We start from the raw sequence: 19,790 nt of genomic DNA, 5'->3' as shown, positions 1-19,790 counted from the left end.
TTTCAAATTTCTTGTATTCACAGTTCCTATGTAAATTTTTCCCTCATTCGAGTTATAAATTTTGCCACCAGATGGTGTATGCCCATTTGACGGATCCCAATAAGGCCGTGGTCTAACTGAACTATTCTGTCCAGACGTTTCGCCAGCTACTGAGGCTGACATCCTCATTGGTAGTGCTGCGTTGACATGGTGAACGTATATTATATCTCGAAGTCGGCGACGTCGCTATTAAACTCAATGTTTACTTTTATACTGTGATGCTATTTAACAATATGGACAAGACAAGTAGTATCGTTATTAATAAGGGAATTATTTTTTTCTGGCGTGGTTTTAACCATTTGACGCCTAAATTTTGAAAAAGAATTTTGGATCAGAGGGTATTCAAAAAATATGATTGAATGCAGAAACTGGATTTCCAGATCTTAACCGCGATGAAGTCACCATGACGGTTCATCGTATCGTAAAAGTGTTCGACGTTTCGTCTCCTATCACATCTTCAGGAACTTCAATTTTGTCCATGCAGGATCTCCTGCATGACATCGTGCTGAAGTGCGTCAACGTTAGAAATTCTGCATCGATAACGTGAAGTTCCTGAAGATGTTTCGCGTGATAGAAGACGAAACGCCGGACACTTTGGACATCACCTTTATCCATCATGGTGATTTGAACAATAAGAGGTGGTTAGGATCCGGAAATTCACTTTCTTCAGATGACAACCGTGAATGCCTAAATCAACTTCTAAGTATGATTGCTAGAGTTTAAGGTGGAATAAATAATAATGAAAAGGTACAATGTCTATTTGTAAATTGGGGTGTAAGTTTGATGTTGGGAGTTACAATTTAAAGCATTACTTTTAAAATTTATACTTAATAAATTAGAATTTAGTTAGTCTGTAGCGGCCACCATGTACGCCCTCGAACCAAAATAAATTTTTAGTTTTTAGACGTTAAAGAAGCGCAGAATAGAGCCGGAGGCTCGGAGCATAGAGAACACAACACACTATCTGTTTCACTTTATCAGAACAGCTTCCACTTATAGACACTGTTGATTTTGACGTATTTCTAAGGTGACCATATTTTTTTATTTCAAATCCGGGATCGGAACTTGTAGCGGGTGTAATTTTTTAATAAAAATTATACATAACAAATAGTATTTAAGGATTAGGTGGATGGGGATTCGCAGAATCGAGAGTTCACTGTATGCTTCAAATGGTTTAAAGCGTGCCGCGTATTTTGATATGCACAATTTTTTCGGTTCAAATTTTGTAAAAATAATTCTAGTTGAAATATATTTAAAATAAATATTGAAAATAAGAACTTTTTCAAAAATTCGGGACAATCCGGGACAAAAACCGAAATCCGCGACAAATATGGCTTCTAGAAAAATCTGGGACGCAAGGTGGAAATCCGGGACTGTCACCTTAGTATTACATACATGTTTCTAGTCATTAGTGAGATGTTTAACATCCAGCATGCTTTTTCCCTCGAAATTGTCACAAAGCTTCGAAAGCATTCAACCACTTGCTCTTCCAAGGGTAGCGAAACGGCCCTATTGGTAATAGATACTTTTTTAGTAAACGTATTTTTAATAAGGTTGACATTCTGTTATTATTACATACCTACTGACCAAAACTATAGTTAAATGCTAACCTTTTAATTCGTTGCTTCTTTGAGTTAAGAAAAATACCAAACTACCGCTAAAAATGTGAAGACATGTTAAGACCGGAACGATTTTAAAATTAAGCGTCCATTCTGATGACTTAGCTTGCGGTGTAAACAGTTATTGTAATTTAAAACCAACTTAAATCATTCTTATTTACTTCCAAGCAAGCGAGTATCAGAGCAACCAGTTAAATTATACATGTAACTATTTTTATTATTTCTATTACGCGTTCAATTTGGCGAACTCACGATAACAAGAAAAGGGTTTCTATACAAATTTATTTACACAGAAAAAGGAAAGCATACAAGCCAGAACTAACACTATGAATATATCAATGTAATTGACTTTGCTGTCTACTGAAACACTGAACGAATACCGACAGAGGCACAAGAACTGTCCGACCACTTAGGGTGCAGGAAGAGCTGGGCTCAACTAGTTTCCAATAGATTTGACCCCGTAGGATGCTAGCAAAAAGGAGTTGCTAGTTGAGGAACCAACAACTACTCAAGTTATCGATTTTTTGTTTTTGTTTAAATTATTCTCGAGGAGGGAAAATCTTCAAAAGACACCCTGAATGGAGGTAGTGTAAGATTTTTACCGATTAAAACCCCTCCTCGAGTGGGGTGATAAACCATGAGGGTTAGTCATCCCCTAGAAGAGAATAGAGGGTTGGGATTCGGGAGAGAATGAAAATTTGTTAAGCGTGGGGGGAGAGGGAGTGTTGGGGGAGAGAACCGTCGGAATAGGTGTTCACTTCTGATGTGATGGGTGGACACTCGCGCTAAAAAGCGAAGTCGTTATCAACAAAAAAAACTTTTGGGTGTTTCATTCCCACCAGCCAGTAATGCTGGTGGAAGTTAGGGCGGATGGCCCTCTTCAGTCTGCTTTCAGGAATCGTGGGAATGGGTGGGTGGTGGTTCGGGTGAGAAATTTGAGATAGACGAAATGAAGACAGAAGAGAGTGAAAGAATATCTATGGAATATTACTGCCCCAGCATTTGCCTAAGTGATCCAAGGAAACCACAGACAAACTTGGACCAAAGTAGACGGGCCCAGAATCGAACCGGCGTCCTCCCGAATGCAAAGCAATGGTTTAAACCTCTAGGCCGTGCCGCTCGGTTCAAGTTATCGTTTCCTCTATTGTTACCCGTAAAGTTCGGTCTTCTGTTTCTTCTAAACCCAAATTGATCTTCTACTTGTTTACACATCATATCAATCCACCGTTCCTTAGCTCCTCTGCACGTCCTAATTTAAAGTTACACAATAATCTTACATTCGTACAATAAACGCCCTGAGCCACATACTCATTATAAGCACCTAAATAAAGTAATTCACTGTAAGCCGTATCGGACGAGACTGACACCTCCCGCGTCTCTGGAAGATAATTATATTCATTAAGTGTGACGTCTTGTACACACAAATTCTATAATAACCGTTATTTCAAATTCTGACATGTATTGTCCAGCTGTGGCGGGATTCCCTTACTAGGTACAGTGTTCATGAATAAAATCTTCTCTAATGTCTAGGATTATCCTCTGGTAGAACTTTTCAGAGTGAACTGGTCCGAAAGAATCGAAAAGTTTCTGAAATATTCGAAAATTACTACGTGCAAGTGGCGGGGCTGGCTTCCGACACTATATTATGGCATATTATATATAAATAGTTCGGCCAAAGTGTTTGAAGAATGTTTGGAATCTTCTAAAATGTTTAATATGTGTCAAATTTGGTGTATACATGTGTGTGTGGATGTGGATCGACTATCGGCCGCCAAAAACCCGCTCAAGTGAGAATGAACTATAATTTATTAAATATTTCTATCGTGGTTTTCAGTTAAAGTAGTATCGAATGTCTATGATTGTCTTCAGATAGAAACTCGAAGCTCGACTGGAAAAATCGAGTTTGAGAAGCATAGTGTGTAAGTGGTGGGGCTGGCTTTTGACACTGTAACGTAGGGCATTCTCACATGTATATTTCGATCATAAAAGTTTTAAAGCTTACAAATAGTTTCATTGCTACCTTTTAAAAATACAAAATCACAAACATTGAGGACTTTTTGTGTGAGTTCGCAATCTGAATAATGCTTGAAAAAATTATTTTATTGGGATCCGTCAAATGAGAGGAGCCTAAAAACATGGCGCCGATTAGGGAAAATTTATTGTAGTTCCTATAGTGTACCGTGCAATTTCCAAGTTTTTAAATTACGATAAAATGATAAGTATTGACACAATATCTGATTGACACACAAAGCCTCGGAAAGGAAATTTCGTTGAAGGTGAGCGTGTTTTTAATGCCAATCACATTATAAAATTCGGAAATAACAAATTCCGTCTAGTTTACTGCATACTTTTTACAAACTTTTTAAAAAGTGATTGACGTTATATAATTGGTGAGGTGATTCTGGGCGATTTAAGCAATATCATATCATTGACTTGCACGTGCAAAGCCGTTTTAAGAGAACGTTGCAAACACATTATTGCAACTCTGTTGTATTGCAGCAGGTAGATTCTTAACCTCAAAATACCTTATAACTAACCAGCGATCCGCCCCAGCTTCGCACGGGTGGAATGCTGATACTAAATGTATTTTTGTTTTGTTTAGATTATTAGATTATTATCGAGGAGGGGAAATCTTCAAAAGACACCCCCTGAACATACTAAATATACTACAGAATGTCTTTATATACAACATTCACAGTTCTTTGTCATTAGACAATACAAACCGGCCGGTACCGCTGCAACCGCTATGTCCCTGCAGTTTAAATCTGTAATATCTTCAAAAATATTTATTTAAATTACGTGCTGTAAAGGGCCATATTGATCTATATTAAATGCACAATGTATTTAAGGTACTTAATTGGATAATCGCTTCGTAAATAATTCATTATTTCTCATAAAAAGTAAAGGATAAAAAATGGTTATTGTGGGTTATCCCTAAGAGATAGACACAGACTTTTTTGTAGACCTTTTTAAGGTGTACAATACTGTAGTACATTATTTTGATCTATCTCGTAGGGTTCAGCCAGCGTTTGCAATGTAAGCACAAAAAAATGTGTTTATTTACGACATCACATTAGAAACCTCTAAAATTATCAGTGTTTCTCTACTACTTTATCTTTTAAAAAAAAACGCATCAAAATCCGTTGCGCAGTTTTAAAGACTTAAGCATACATAGTGACAGACAGCGGGAAAGCGGCTTTGTTTTATACTATGTAGTGATTGTGCATGCTGTGAAATACCCTAACAGTAAATGGTTATGATTAGAAATAGTTTTTAAATTTTTAAAATAATGAATATCTACCCTTATGTAGGTACTCAAATAAACCATTTTAAATAGAACCAATGTCAATAATTCAGATTTAGTCGTATTATAATATCACAAACGTTAATAAAGTGTACACATAAGAAAAATAAAAAAAAAACACTTCAACGCATGTTTATTTAATATTGACTGCAGAATCTACTTTAAGTGCCTACTTAAACTTATTTACTTCCTACGATCAGTTGTTTGCATTAACTCATAGATACAATTTTAAAAATATACTTCCTTTATGTGATAATATCTGCTTTAAATTCCATTTAACTTTATCTAATCATTAAATGAAGCCGCCCGTCAATGTTATTTATCTTATATTTATATATTTCTGAACATTCATCATCATAAGGTCGTCCATCCTAAGACTCACCATTCTTTTCTATCTTGGACTGATCTTGGTATTTCCCCAAAACTAGAACATCGCGCATTTTTAACTATTTGTGAACGGTAATCTAATCTAGGTTTACCTAAATTCGTCTTAACACTTCTTTCAGCTTCAAATATGTCTCTAATTAGCCCTCATGCCAGCATCTTATCTCGCCTTTTGCTGACTTTCATTATTCTTCCGAATACCCCCCTCCCCAATTTCTAATTTTCTCTATCCACGCTATCTTCATCTCGAATGCTTTTAACCTTTTATTTTCTACAGTGCACACCGTTCTTGTTCCGTACCCGTACAGAACCGTACTCAAGACATACACTTTTAACATTTTTTTTTCAAATTTCTAAATTAATATATCGCGAGCATAGCACTGACTTTATTTTGTTAAAAACGACTCCAGCTTGCACTATCATTTATTTTATCTCTGTACTACGCCTTCCACCTTTAACTTCCTAGATCAGTGACTTCTTCTAATTCTTCGTCTCCAATCTTTATACATATCACAGATTGGAATAGTCGTTTTCATTCGCATCTTCATCATAATATCTTCAACCTGAAAAAACTGGTAGGTGATATATCCATTTTTTCCTAACTTTACATTCCTGGAAAGCTACAACAATCTATATCTCTGACTATTTCCGAACAATAGACTAGTCTTACCTCTGGTCTCCTTAACTCCTACTTCTGTTTCTGATTTGTCTTCAAGTAGCCTTATATATGTCCTACATACATATTTCGCTTATTTCCAATTGACTTCGTTATGTCCTCTTGTTCTCTTACTTTTTTTAATACTTCCTCATTTCTAACGTAACCTATATAGAGCCTTGCTGCAAACATGCACTTTTAATATACTTTGTGGATTTTACAAATTAACGCATCACGATCATGAATGTGTTAAATGCTATTCGATTATGTGCTATTGTTTGTTTTACGTCTCGATTAGAGCTTTTTGCATCCTAACTTATCTGACTCCCTAAACATCGAAAATTAGCGACCTTTTCCAGTTTTTTCTACCTATTTTCATATTGCAGATTAATATTTTTCATTACATTTCAGACCATTTTACTTAAAGCTATCTCTAATTCTTCCTTACTAAATGGTAACACTGCTACATCATCCGCAAATCTAAGCATGCAAGCTTTAGAAATATTGATAGCATCTTCAACATACAAACTAAAAAGTGAAGTACCACAAACGACGTGGCGAACGCCATCTGTAGCTTTAGTATACATTTAATTGAAATCAGTAAACTAAAAGTAGCAGTAATAATCTACATTAAACGTATTGTTCGCTTACTCATTTAATGTCAACTTCTGCAAAACGCTCCCAGTATTCCTTAAATGGTACGATAACTTACAAGGAATTATACTTCAAAGGATTGAGCTGTTCTCCGTAAAGCGAGCTTCTGACCTTAAATAGTACAGATTTATAACTACATAAAGGGGACGCAATGTCATAACGAATATGAATAAAAAGAAATTTGACTATAACCATGTTCATTAAAACCGAGTTCTACTGCATGTAAAATTATGTAAAGAACATAAATTTGTTGACATTGTCACACCTGAGATAAATCGTGCTGTGATAACGCCCAGAGCCGGTTTCGAATTGTAACTTCCTCTGGAAAATACCACAAATGACGCGGTAAACGCCATCTGTAGTACGATGCTACATTTTAGGATTTCGTATGTTCCAACAAGGGTCCATTTAAATATATGGATATCTACTTGCTCAAACGAATCCCGGCGTAGCTAACCTCAACGTGATAGGCACGTTACCATAATCGAATACAATAATTCGAAGTGGTCTGTATTCTATCGAAACTGCCAGACGCGGATCGCGATTTCGATCTTTTTGGATCTCATCAGCGCGTTATAGAAAATACGACAAATGGCGCGGTAAACGCCATCTGTAGTATGCTCTTACCGCGCCACTTGTGGTATTTCCTAAAACGCGCTGTTAAGACAGCAGGTAAAAGTTGGTCTGTGTTCTGTCGGAGCTGTCTGCGACGCGCTGATGAGATCCAAAAAAATCGAAATCGCGATCCGCGTCTGGCAGTTTCGACAGAATACAGACCAGTTCGAATTATTTTATTCGTAACTTCTTATATTTTTTACAATTTCACCATTACCTATTGCACCTAAATAACCCCGTTCAAAGCTTGCTATTTAATTTCAGAAACACTCTGTATAAATATACTTTTACATAGCATCTTAGGTTAAGTCGATAATTTATTGAGATTCGAAACTGCCCATGACGTGACAACGAGTTCAAAATCGACAGCTACATAAGGCACTTTCGGTACTACATTAATGGTCACGAAATTAAATCGTTCTTATTAATTTGCTTTACAAGCTTTTACGTATATAACCTGTCTTGCCAATTTAATTGGACAAACAGAAGTCTTAGAAAGGTCCTTGTCTCTTGTCTCACATTTGAAATGCATTAATTAGCAGCAAGTATACTGGTGGAACTGTCCATTTTTATTTTCTATATTTCCTGATACTATATTAAGAAAACATGTGAATAAATAAAGAGATACCGTCTTTTAAAATCAATTTAGTATTTGTGTCTACATTGGAAATATTCTGTAGCAGAAAGTATGACATAACTATCGAATCCGTTCACGTGGAAATGGGTTATCGTTTCAGTAATCCAAACAAAGAAAATGAGGCTTTTTAAGTCACCATGCAAGTTCGATTTAACTTGCTGCAATTCCTATAAGAAGTAAATTAAAATAAGTTTGGTCATAAATTACAATCCACTGTTTACTGTTTCAACAATTACACTTAATGACTTGAAACTTTCATTCTAGGTCGATTTAAGCGAGAAGCCATCATTTTGGAAAGCGCTAAAGCCGCCAGCGAAAGACAAATGCGGCGAACTATTGACTTCTCTCTGCTATCATCCGAGTAACAGTATTCTTACCTTAACCCTGCTGAAAGCCCGTAATTTGAAAGCAAAAGACATAAACGGGAAATCGGGTGAGTAATTTCAACTTTCTTCCTTTTTTTTTCATAAAAACAATGGTGGTATGTCAACATTACATTATTATTAATAAGTAACATTTAGTAAGCGCAAAAGTATAGTGAAAACAGTTCATCATCATCATAAGAAATCTCAATGAATCAGATCTTGTTTATTACATTTAACAAATTTAAATTTAGAGTAAAATAATTAGACATTAACTGCAACAGAATTATTTACAAAAACATAAAAAGGAAAACTTAAACGACCTAAAGCTCCTTGGAATTCCAAAATTGACTGAAAGGTGCAACCTTACTTCATTTGATAGAAATACCGTATTGTTCCGTTTTAAATTCAAAAATGAATTTCATGAATTAAATTGGGAAACGTTTGCAAAAGCAATAGCCTACTTTTTGTTTTTCCTCCGTTAAAACTATGAATGATCATCAATGCTTAATGATAGAAAGTGGAAGTATTTATCCTGTTACCTAGAAGGACAGTTGGACAAGGGCGATGTGTCCTGCTGAAAGTATTGAAAATCCTGAGGAAGTTGTTCTACCTGCAGGGCGTAAGACTTATTTATGGGCGCAAGGTAGTTTTTTATTAGAGTAGATAAATAATAAATCGAAGTAGACCAGTTACAGAAAAATTATGTTTATTAGTAAAAAATAACACATTAAATTGTTCAAAAATATAAAGTATGACGTGTTAATTTCTAAACGAAAACCATTTCGAGAAATACTATTAAACAATGCTACAATCATAGAGAACTTAAAACCTCACCCAATCAAAATTCTGTTAGTACGGACTCTTAAATCCAATGATTTTAAATTGCATAAGAAGTTTTGTAGAAACATTTGAGGCCAATTTCCAACGATTGACATGACTTGGCTCAGCAACGAAGTACAGTTTCATTTAAATAGATTTATAATACAAAAAAATTGCCAGTGGACACCAAAGAGCGTAAACACAAACAAGTATTCCGCAGTCCAAAAGTTCACAATTTTTCTTCGAAAATTTCCATGGTACAATTCCAACAGTACAATTTTTAACCATTTTGTCCGCTGCTAATTAATTAGCTTAGAATAGGAAGGAGTGGAGGTGCGTGTTCAACCAGTTTTAAGACTGACGACCTTATGATGATGATGATGATGATAGGCAAACGCACCTGCGGTAGAACATTATTATAAATAACTGTTCGTAAATACATCTACCCAAGTTGAAATAACTATAATCAAATTTTGACGCTTCAACTCTATAGCAGAGCACAAACGCACAGCTGAGATATGCAATTTGTTGACGTAGAAAAAATGTTCAGGAACTTGGTTGGTAGTCTCAACTTTAACCCTCATTAAGGTTAGGAAATTCATATTTAAAGTGTCCCTTGTAACCTCAGTCAAAAAGTCATCCATTATCAATTTATGTAAAATTAAATTCATAAGTTTAATATTCTCTTTATTTATTTTTTCTTAATGTACATATGTAATAATATTCAAACATTAATGTGAAATTATATCAATTTCCACCCACCACAAATTACCTCAAATTAATGAAGAAAAATTGTTGCTGTTGTCACACCCTCGCCGAGAATGGAAGTCGAGACTGTTGGTTTTACGCACCACTACTCTGACTATTAAGCTACGAGAGAACGTACTTATTAAGAGGTAGAGTCGTCGAAATTAATGCATGTATCACGTATATTAATATATGAAACACTTTAAAAAGCTTTTTAATAGCGATTAACATTTAATAATATTCAAACATTAACGTCAAATTCATTCAATTTCCAACCACTACAAATTACCTCAATTTAATAGAAAAATACATTATCTTCGACGACTCTGTGACATAATAAGTGCGTTTCTACGTTGTTGCTACTGTTACCTCTTATAGCTTAGTGGTAACAGGAGTGGCACGTAGAGCCAAAGGTCCCGAGTTCGAACTCCGGCAGTAGCAACAATTTGCTCATTAATTTGTGGTGCATGGAAATTGAATTAATTTCACATTCTGAATATTGTTAAATGTTAATCGCCATTAGAAGCTTCTTGGAGTATTTAATATATAAATACATGTAAGTACCTACGTATTACGGCATACGAAACTAATTTTATAGTATCCATTCGTATCAGATCGATCTATCTACTTAATTAATATTGATAAGATAACTAGAATGCAAAATGAGCGTTTGCGTATTTAAAAAGCACAAAGTTAATGTAAACTGAGAACTTAAATTCTTCTGGAAATTTCAGCGGGGATTTTAAGAAAACTAAAAAGTAAACAAAAAAGGGTCCGCCAAATTTGCATTTCTATCCACGTTCAGCACAAATTGTTTAATTTTTTCAACGTTCCATTTACATAACTTACAGTTCGTATTAATTATTTTGTAAGTCTGAACAACGAACCTTCTTGAATAAATATTCCATTTATTAGGAAATTTCACTTCCTGGAACTAAAGCAGGAAATAGATAAAATTATTATTTTGTAGTCTGGTATAAAATATTTAAATTAAACAGAATTGATAGCTTAATGAATTCCTTAATTTTAACTTTATAAATTCAGTTACTGATTGCTTATTAATTATTAAAGAAGCAAACACAATGCTTTAATTTAAATAGATAAGAACTTTCCCTACTTATATATAACTTGTTAGTCCAGTCGGTAGACAATTTTCCCGACATTTTGTTACCGGACGGGAATTGTTCCTTCTTGTTGCCGGTGAACAGTTAATCATCCCTGGATTATTTTTTTACATTACTTATGTATGTATTGCAAAAAAACAAACTAAGTTGTATTACATTATGATTTTCACTTTCTTACTATTTTCATTTTTTTCTTTTATAAATATGAATATTTGTTCGGAAAACAAAATAAGTCAACAATAAAAATAATAAATTATCCATCTCTTATAATAACGCAGGTCTGCGATAAAAAAGTTTTTTGTATAAATTTACCTTAAGCATGCAAATGTTGGTCTATAATTTGCAAATATAAACTTTGTTTTAACGTATCACGTCACATTTTTTCTTGATGTAGATTAATATATGTAAATGTATATAGCTCTTTGAATCGGCAAATTTATTTGTTTTTTCACAAAATTCATTTTATAGCTTATATTTCTATTTAATACTCTCTGACTGAGCATTATATTGTCTTTTACTTTATTTTAGATAGTCTGAAAGTAACTATAGTCGTTTACACCGCCTAAAAAAAAAATAGTTTATAGCGCGCCATTATTGAGAGAGATATAATATTAACGTGTAATAAAAGATTGTGTTTCATTTATCTTTAACTATGGCTTTTGTAAAAACAATTCAAATGTATTTTTTTACATTTGCGGACAATATACAATAGTTAAGCAAAGATTGAATATAACAGACTTTGTAAAAAATGCTTATTAAGCTTACTTCAGAATGAAGTTGTGTCACCAAGATAAACACTGGGTTACGATAAAATATGCCGGTTATGTGTTGAAGTGTTAAGACAGTGGACTTATGGTAAATCAAAATCATTGTTATTCGGTATATTTATGTCCAAATTAGAATGCAATTGGAAGTCGGAGTGAAAAATGTCATCAATACGAGTTTGAAAGAAGAAAGTATTGCTTCCACCACTTTACATTAAACTTGGTTTGATCAAACAGTTTGTAAAGGCATTTCGACTTGACCAACGGTGATTATTTCATGTTTAGATATCGAGGTCATGATTTATATAGGTTTTGAGCATATAAAAAATCGTAAGGACACAAAAAATACTTTTTAAGAAAAAAGTCAATTTAAAAATTACGTTTTCTTTGTTTATTTTCGATTTTTCCATGCTTTAATATTGTCAGAGGTACTTTTAACCAACACCGTCGAAAAGAGGATCGTTAAAAACATAGAAACACTGGTTATCGAGTATTTTTTCGTCGCACTCATTACGTGGCAAGGGTTCAAATGGAAATGTGTTCTCTGAGCATTTATGGATTAATGTGACGTGGCATAAACCATAAGAATATCGTTTTCTATTACTTTTAATACAATTACAACAAATATTAACAAGTTCCGCAGACCTGTGTAATTTAACAACAGCACATAATATTACTGTTAGAACAAAAAGTATTAATTAAATTGAAAACTATTTACCCCATTGTTCATAATTTTTTGTATCATCCCAGATGAAAATTTTCAATGTTTTATATCATACCGCTACGTTGCATTGACCGAAATTACTGATTACTTTAGACAGGTCTTTTGGCAATAACAAAAAAATTACTACTTTTTAGAAAACAATACTACAAAATATAATGATTTAACTACCGAATTCATTTCGTAATAGTTACAAACAATTAACATGTGATGTTTAAAAAAAAATGTTTCCGTTGGTCGTAGGAGATTCATTTTGCTCTTTTAGTGTTTGTTTCGAAGTTACCTTTTCATACGCCTCGGTTAAAAATTCGTACGTTACGCTCCAGCTCTAATTGTTTATAAAGAAAAATGACCCCCTTTACATCAATAAATAAGAGGTTAAAAATGAAGTTTTTCACTTGCCCTTAACGTGATATGAAGATCTGAACCCTACAGATAACCTCAAATTGATGAAGAAATATTTTTTTTACTGATGACACTTCTTCGCCGGGAATAGAACCCGGGCTCCCGGTTTTATGCATCAGCACTCTACCACTAAGCTACGAGAAGGTGACAGCATCAACACCTGGTTATTTGCTTTAAGTGTCTGTTTCCTACTATTTATTCTATATGTTGTTTCACTAAAAGTCATCGGCGAATTCCAATCTTAATATTATTTATTTTATCAATCTTGATAAGTTATATTTGTGAGCTAAGATTGTTACTTAGTTTCCATTTTCCTTTTCAGATCCGTATGTCAAAGTTTGGCTCCAATTTGGGGACAAGCGTATAGAAAAGCGTAAGACTGCAGTTTTCAAATGCACGTTGAATCCAGTATTCAACGATACTTTCTCATTTAATGTCCCATGGGAAAAAATTCGAGAATGTTCTTTGGACGTTCAAGTAATGGATTTCGACAATATCGGCAGAAATGAGCTTATAGGAAGAATACTTCTTGCTGGTAAGTCTTGATATGTTCTCGATCATCATCATAATCATAAGGTCATCAGTCCTAAGACTGGTTGGACACGTACCTCCACTCTTTCCTATCCTGAGCTAAACTTCGCATTTCCCTAAAACTAGAACAACCCACATCCTTAACTATCTGCGAACCTGTACCTCTACCCCTCCTAACTCCTGCTTCTGCCTCTAATATGTCTCTGACTAGACCTTCATGCCTAAGAAGGTGTCCTACAAACCTATCTCGCCTATTTTTTATTGACTTCCATAGAGTCCTCTGTTCTCCTATTCTTTCTAATACCTCTTCATTTCTAACCTTTTCTACCCACGATATCCTCATCATCCGCCTATAACACCACATTTCGAACGCTGAAAAAAAATTGATTAATGTATAATGGTAATTACTTTAAAAATTAAAGTTGCCGTATTGGGTAATAATCTTTGAGACTACGAAATTCTAACTGTAGTAAAACTTTCCTGCTTTTAAATATCTTTAGAAAACTCCAATTTCCGGCACGAAAGTGTACTGAAAGAAACAATAAAATTTTCTGAATAAACGAGTCTCTAATCTCACTCAAATTTATAAAAGTTCTTCTAAAAGTTTTAAAAATAGATACACTTAGTGATAAAAAGCAAACATATTTTATATTATTAATTGTTAATTAAGGGTGTGAAATGTAGCATACAGACGGCTCAAGTTACTTCTCTGTATTATTAACTGTCGAAAATAGTTTTACTGTAATTATGAAAATAGAACAAGATAATGCAATTATTGCAGACGAGACAGTGCATTCTTCGTTTACTTTCTGTAGCGATGTGACCTTCCGTTTCACCAGCGCAAAGTAGAAAAGAACAGCACTAGGCCAGAAAGAGAGGAGACAACTCTCGGCCAAACTCTTAACCGGTGAGGAGCGTATAATCCGTACAGTACTGCACGGAAAACTGAAACAAAATTCTGAACTTTCATTATCATACACTAGATAATGAAGTAAAGTCTGTTCGCTTTCTATCACCAGGTGTAACAGTAGACTTGCCACAACAAACTTAAGAGTAATATTTTTGAGACGAAATTTCTGGAATCTAAACCGAATGGATTTTTGAGGTAACTTGATGAGTCGATAAACATGATCTTATCGTTTTCTACCTCAGAAGATCTAAAGCCAGTTTGCACTTCTACTATCAGGGCAAAATCCAAAATCGTGATGTTGTTGTGATATCTTTTATTTCAATAGGTACCACTTCATTTTTTTTTTGAAGAAAGTTCTCTTTGTGTTTATTTTTGTCACGAACCAAATTTAGTGTTTATAAATAACATAAATAAATGCGGAGTTGTAAAAGGCGTAAACTAGATGCTGTATGGTATCGCATGGTAAGTTCAACAATGTGGTTAAAGTCAAGAATTTAAAAAAAAAACAAAACAATCTGTGAAGCCGGTCCTGTACGTGAATTGGCAACGTCGATGTGCAGGAATAGCAAACTGGACGAAAACTCTGCAGCTACATCAATGAAAAGTGTAAACTGTTGCGGTTATCAAACGTCTAAGATAAACAAACAGTTTACTGCTAGACATAATGTTTGGACTTCTTATTACTATAAAAATTAATTTAATAAATATTTTTGTTCATCGCTAATTACATGCAGCACATATAAATTACACTTTAACACACAAAAGAAAGAAAAAAATGTAGGTTACTTAAACATTAGTAGGTAAATAACATTATTTGAAGGTCATTTTATTAAGGCAAATTTCCACATCACCATCGAGTTATTTCCAGATGTGTTATTGTGTTTGTGGTTCGCCAGCAGCTCTATAATCTCACTAGGAAAAATTAACTATTGACTGATTTTTGTTTGTAAGTGAGCTTACTGGTTATTTATCAAGGAGTTACTAATGAGTGTTGTGAAAATTCAAAATTCTGTGTCAAGCAAAGCTTCTTGTTCCATGTGATAATGAAGCAGTAATTGTTCCTTTAAAATTTGATGTACAATCGCAGGAGCCTTCCCTGTTACTTCGCGTGTACTATTTTGAGGGTTGTCTTCTATGAAATTAATCATTTCCTCCTCTACAGCGGAGATGTCACATCATTGTCACTACAACCATTTTATAGTAACATACTGACCTATTCTAATGTCTGATGCTGTATTACTGATTAATTACTAATTAAATTACAAGGTTTAAACGTTAACAGAATATACAATTTGCTGTAACATAAGCACCCTAAACTACACATAATCTGAACTAATAATAAGCAATACATGAGTAAAAATATACAAAAGAAATACTGATGTTGCTAAATGTCAGCTGATTGGACGCGACGTTGTGTTCTCGTATTTCTTTACCAGGGCCGCAATTGAATTTATCTGTACATTCAACTACTTTTTTCTCAAAATCTTTCGACTTACACATTTGCATGATTTTAATGTTTCGCAGAGTCCTATTACCTCCTGCAAGCTTCGCACTTATTTTTCTTACACCCTGTCTATTTTTTCATTTTAGAATTGCTCATTCTGCGACGTAATTACTTAATTAATTTTCGATTTAATGACAAAGTACTACTTAAATCAATCAATTAATTTTCTTATTTGTTTAGGTAAAGGAAACCCTTAATAAAATTGAAAGAAAATTAATAGAAAAATTCAAATTGGCCATAATATTCAAAACGTTCCTTTTGAAGTCATTGAGAAAACTGTAGGTTTGACTTGCCCTGTAAATTGTAATTAAAGAATCGAAAATGTATTAGCTAACTTTAATGAAAAGCACACTTGCAATTGCAAGTGTTTCCAAGGTGAAGTGATTAGAAATAACGTCTAAGGTGTCTTATAAACTACTCATTCTTCATAACAATAGCTAAAAATCTAAAAAAAAAAAAAACATTAAGTTTGTCGGTATAAACACCGACATCCTTGTATGAATAGCGTAAATGATTAAAAAAAGGGTTAATCCAAACTGAAACAATGTTGAAAAGTATCTGCACTTGGCTCGCAGCAAAACTTATGCAACACCATGTATATTCTGAAACGGTTTTTGATTAGGGGAGACCGGCGATAGTTGACTATAGGAGTAGGTAGACTAACTACTGAAAACTCTTCAACAGTGTATGAACTATGTCATCTGATCATAACCAAGCATTACATTTCGCGTCCCGCTCAGTTGTCTGAAGCGTCACATCGCGGTCGTGCATTTTTTTCGAACACTGACATGTTTTTCATATTTCAATTACATAAGTAATATTTTGATATATTGTATTTTTTGATCTGATGCCTACTCGTTTTATGTAAATCATTTTTCTATTAGTCCTAGCATTTAATGAGGGCACATTTATCATATTTCATATCTTATTTTTCAAGTCAACGGCAGTGTTTAGGCTAGCCATGCGATCAAAATTAAAAATGGCGTCTGGGGTTGGTAGACCAATTTTTTTCGGGGCTGGTTGAATAATTATTCAACCAACCCCAATGAAATATGTAGTTGAAAACAACACATAAATTAACTTTTTATTGGACTTTTAAATCGTTACGTGGCCAAATTAAAAGAAAAATTAGAACAGAATCCGAAATTGACGAGAGCAGAATTAACCCTGGACACAGTGGAATATATAAAAAATTGACAAATTTTTACTAATCTAGAAGAGGAAACTTTAGCCAGTTTATTTTTTAACAAAAGGTTTAATTATTTTAAAAAAATGTTTAATTATTTTCCTCCTTCTCATGATTTGACTCTTACTGGTACATGAGTCAACTTACCCCGGGCATATGGTCTACCTACCCCGGGCCAGGGGTAGATTGACTAAGATTTAATATTTTGTAAAATGCATTAAATCATCACTATTATACTAAACTAAGAACTAAATATTACATATTTTTATTAGGTTAATAGATTTTCTATCAATTAACATGCTTTTCTTGTCTATATACATTAAAACACAAAAAATATGAACTATTCAGTAAAAAACTAGTCAACCATCCCCGGTCTCCCCTACAGAGACTGTCCTGTCTCTACAACATTTGTATTAAACTTTTCTTTACAGCTCCGTTGCATCCAAAACTATTATAATTTAACGCATTGTTGGATCACACTGAGTATATATCGGTTTTAAATTTTAATAATTCAACTTCTTGATAAATGCAATTTTACTTTACCATCTGTTACCTTAGCAATAAGTTCAGGAACTTAATTAAAAGTAATACCCAATGTATCAATGTTCTTATTTTGGTGGCACGTTATAACGCAATATTAATACTGTTACCATTTTCAGGCAAAAATGGCTCTGGTGCTACGGAGACGAAACACTGGCAAGATATGATCACGAAACCGAGACAGACCATAGTCCAATGGCATAGGTTGAAACCCGAGTAAAGAAACGAATATCGCATTCTAATATACATATATTACTATTCAGAGGATCGGCTCTTTTTTTCTGCGAGGGCGTAACCCTCTTCAAATAAATTTCTAAAATAAAACGTTAAGCAAATGCGAAGTAATAATCGCAAAAAAACCATAGAACTCTAACTGTTCTTATCAAACTCATCTTAAAAAACCTGGAAGACAAGACAGAGCTTTTTACTCCATTTGGAAACGCCAATACTTTACACATTTTTCTATCAAGAGTTTTCAGGTTATTAAGCATACGATTAATAATGCTAAAATGACTGTCAAAACGCAAATTTAGGTTAAACCCAGTTTATTATATGACAATAACACAAAATGATTGTCTAATTGAAGATACATTAAGGATTCTATTTTATAAATAATAATAATAATCGTCACCGCACAATAATGTTGTGTTTTATGTTGCCTTATTCACTAATATTAAATTAACAACAATAGGACATATCTCATTTTGAACCAGATACCTTATCCTACTAAAAAATATATTAATGTTTATTTTTCCACTATCAATTACATCTTTTCTGTTTTTTTTTCTGACAGCAAAATAAAGCTTTCTTGACAATCTCTATGTGTTCTCTTAATTCACTAATAGAGGTGTTATTTATTGTTACTTTAACTTAAAAAAGATATTTTTTAATTCTAATAAGTATCTACCATAAAAGTAAATAGGTCATCTCTCCACATAATAAACTCCTTGTAATTTATAGCAAATGTCTTTATGGTATTCACCACCCACTAAAATCCATAATTTTTTTGAAGAGATACTCTTAATAATTGTTTTCTCTATTGTAAAGATGTATTAGATTAATAAAAAAACAAACGTAAGTTGTCAAAAGTAAGGGTAGTATTAACCTGTAAAACAGAACAAGAAATAATTGTAGCAGAAAAATAAAACCAAATTATAAAAGGTATAAGAAGAAAAGGAGAGAAATTTGGAAAGTTCTTATCTGCGGTCCGTTTCACTTTTCTATTTTGTTTTCCTTTTCTCCGATTTGTTGTTATAAAGAGAACTGTAAGATACATGAATTATTCATAAGCATTTTCCCAATGTCCAACGAAAGTTAGACCAGAAACCTCAGTCTTCACTTACACATAAATCCGCCGTATTCAAAGGGCATTTTGCATTTCTATCAGATCCCGCATAATTTCTTCCTCTTTATCTAAATTGAGTTATTCCTAACAGTAGGAAGAAAATTTTTAGCGTTTATTGTTTGAGACACGAAATTTAATATTATGTATGTACAAGAAATACAGGGAGCCTAGAAAGGGGGTCGTCTACAAATCTTCTTTCACCTCTAGATATGTTTTTGGAAATTTTTCTTGATTTTGGTTTTATTTATTTATGTATTTATGGTAAACACCTCATTAGTTTAACAATTCTCTGATTCTAGGTTAGTCTTTTGCCATACACAGTTAGCAAAAGCGGAATCATTTTGTTATAAGTAACGGGTTAAATTCAAAATAAGGTTATGTAGAGTTTCCACAATTCGGACGCGTTCTTACTAAATATAAACAAGCCTGACAATAGAAGAACCAAAAAGTTAAAATTTTTCATGAGATAACGAAGATTTGTAATTCATTACTTGTTTTAAACGAAGAAATCTCCATTCTCTAGAACACTTTATGACCGGAATGTAAAGCTATATCCAACTTTGGGTAAAACTTGCAAAATATTGATCTCTCAGGTACTGAGAGTTTATAATGGTAGTAACGTCGATTCGCGTTTGTCTGCAGACTTGTTACAGGTAGGGTTGCCACCTCTAAAATTTAAAATTTATAAACCAGGATAAGATGCGGGAAAACCCCGGATTTTAAAGTTCAGAACTCGCACATGTCAACAGGTTTTTTTTAAACATAGTGTAATAAAAAACAGTTGAAAATGTCATAAATAGTCATTTTTTATCATCATTTTAAATATACATAACAAACCAGAATCTTATTACAGTTTGTTACAAATTGTTTTAATAATCAGTTAGATTTTATTTATTTTTAACTGACACCGATTACTTTTCTG

The 19,790-nt window shown here is 33.5% G+C and overlaps 1 protein-coding gene across 4 annotated transcripts in view; it reads left to right on the top strand.

Moving 5' to 3' along the window:
* The window catches only part of LOC108734264 (synaptotagmin-7), a 663,520-nt gene extending 643,926 nt beyond the window's left edge, over nt 1-19,594 (top strand). For all 4 annotated transcript variants that reach the window (XM_025978974.1, XM_025978973.1, XM_025978976.1 and 1 more), the window contains 3 exons: nt 8,172-8,340; nt 13,175-13,387; nt 17,643-19,594. In XM_025978974.1, the coding sequence (XP_025834759.1) occupies nt 8,172-8,340; nt 13,175-13,387; nt 17,643-17,743 (483 nt within the window). In that variant the 3' untranslated portion in view covers nt 17,744-19,594. The remainder of the gene's footprint in view (nt 1-8,171; nt 8,341-13,174; nt 13,388-17,642) is intronic.
* Nucleotides 19,595-19,790: the final 196 nt, after the last annotated feature.

Source organism: Agrilus planipennis, unplaced genomic scaffold, assembly GCF_000699045.2.
Source record: "Agrilus planipennis isolate EAB-ADULT unplaced genomic scaffold, Apla_2.0 scaffold77, whole genome shotgun sequence".
NCBI classification, from domain to species: domain Eukaryota; kingdom Metazoa; phylum Arthropoda; class Insecta; order Coleoptera; family Buprestidae; genus Agrilus; species Agrilus planipennis.
This window is presented reverse-complemented; position numbering and strand designations above follow the sequence as displayed.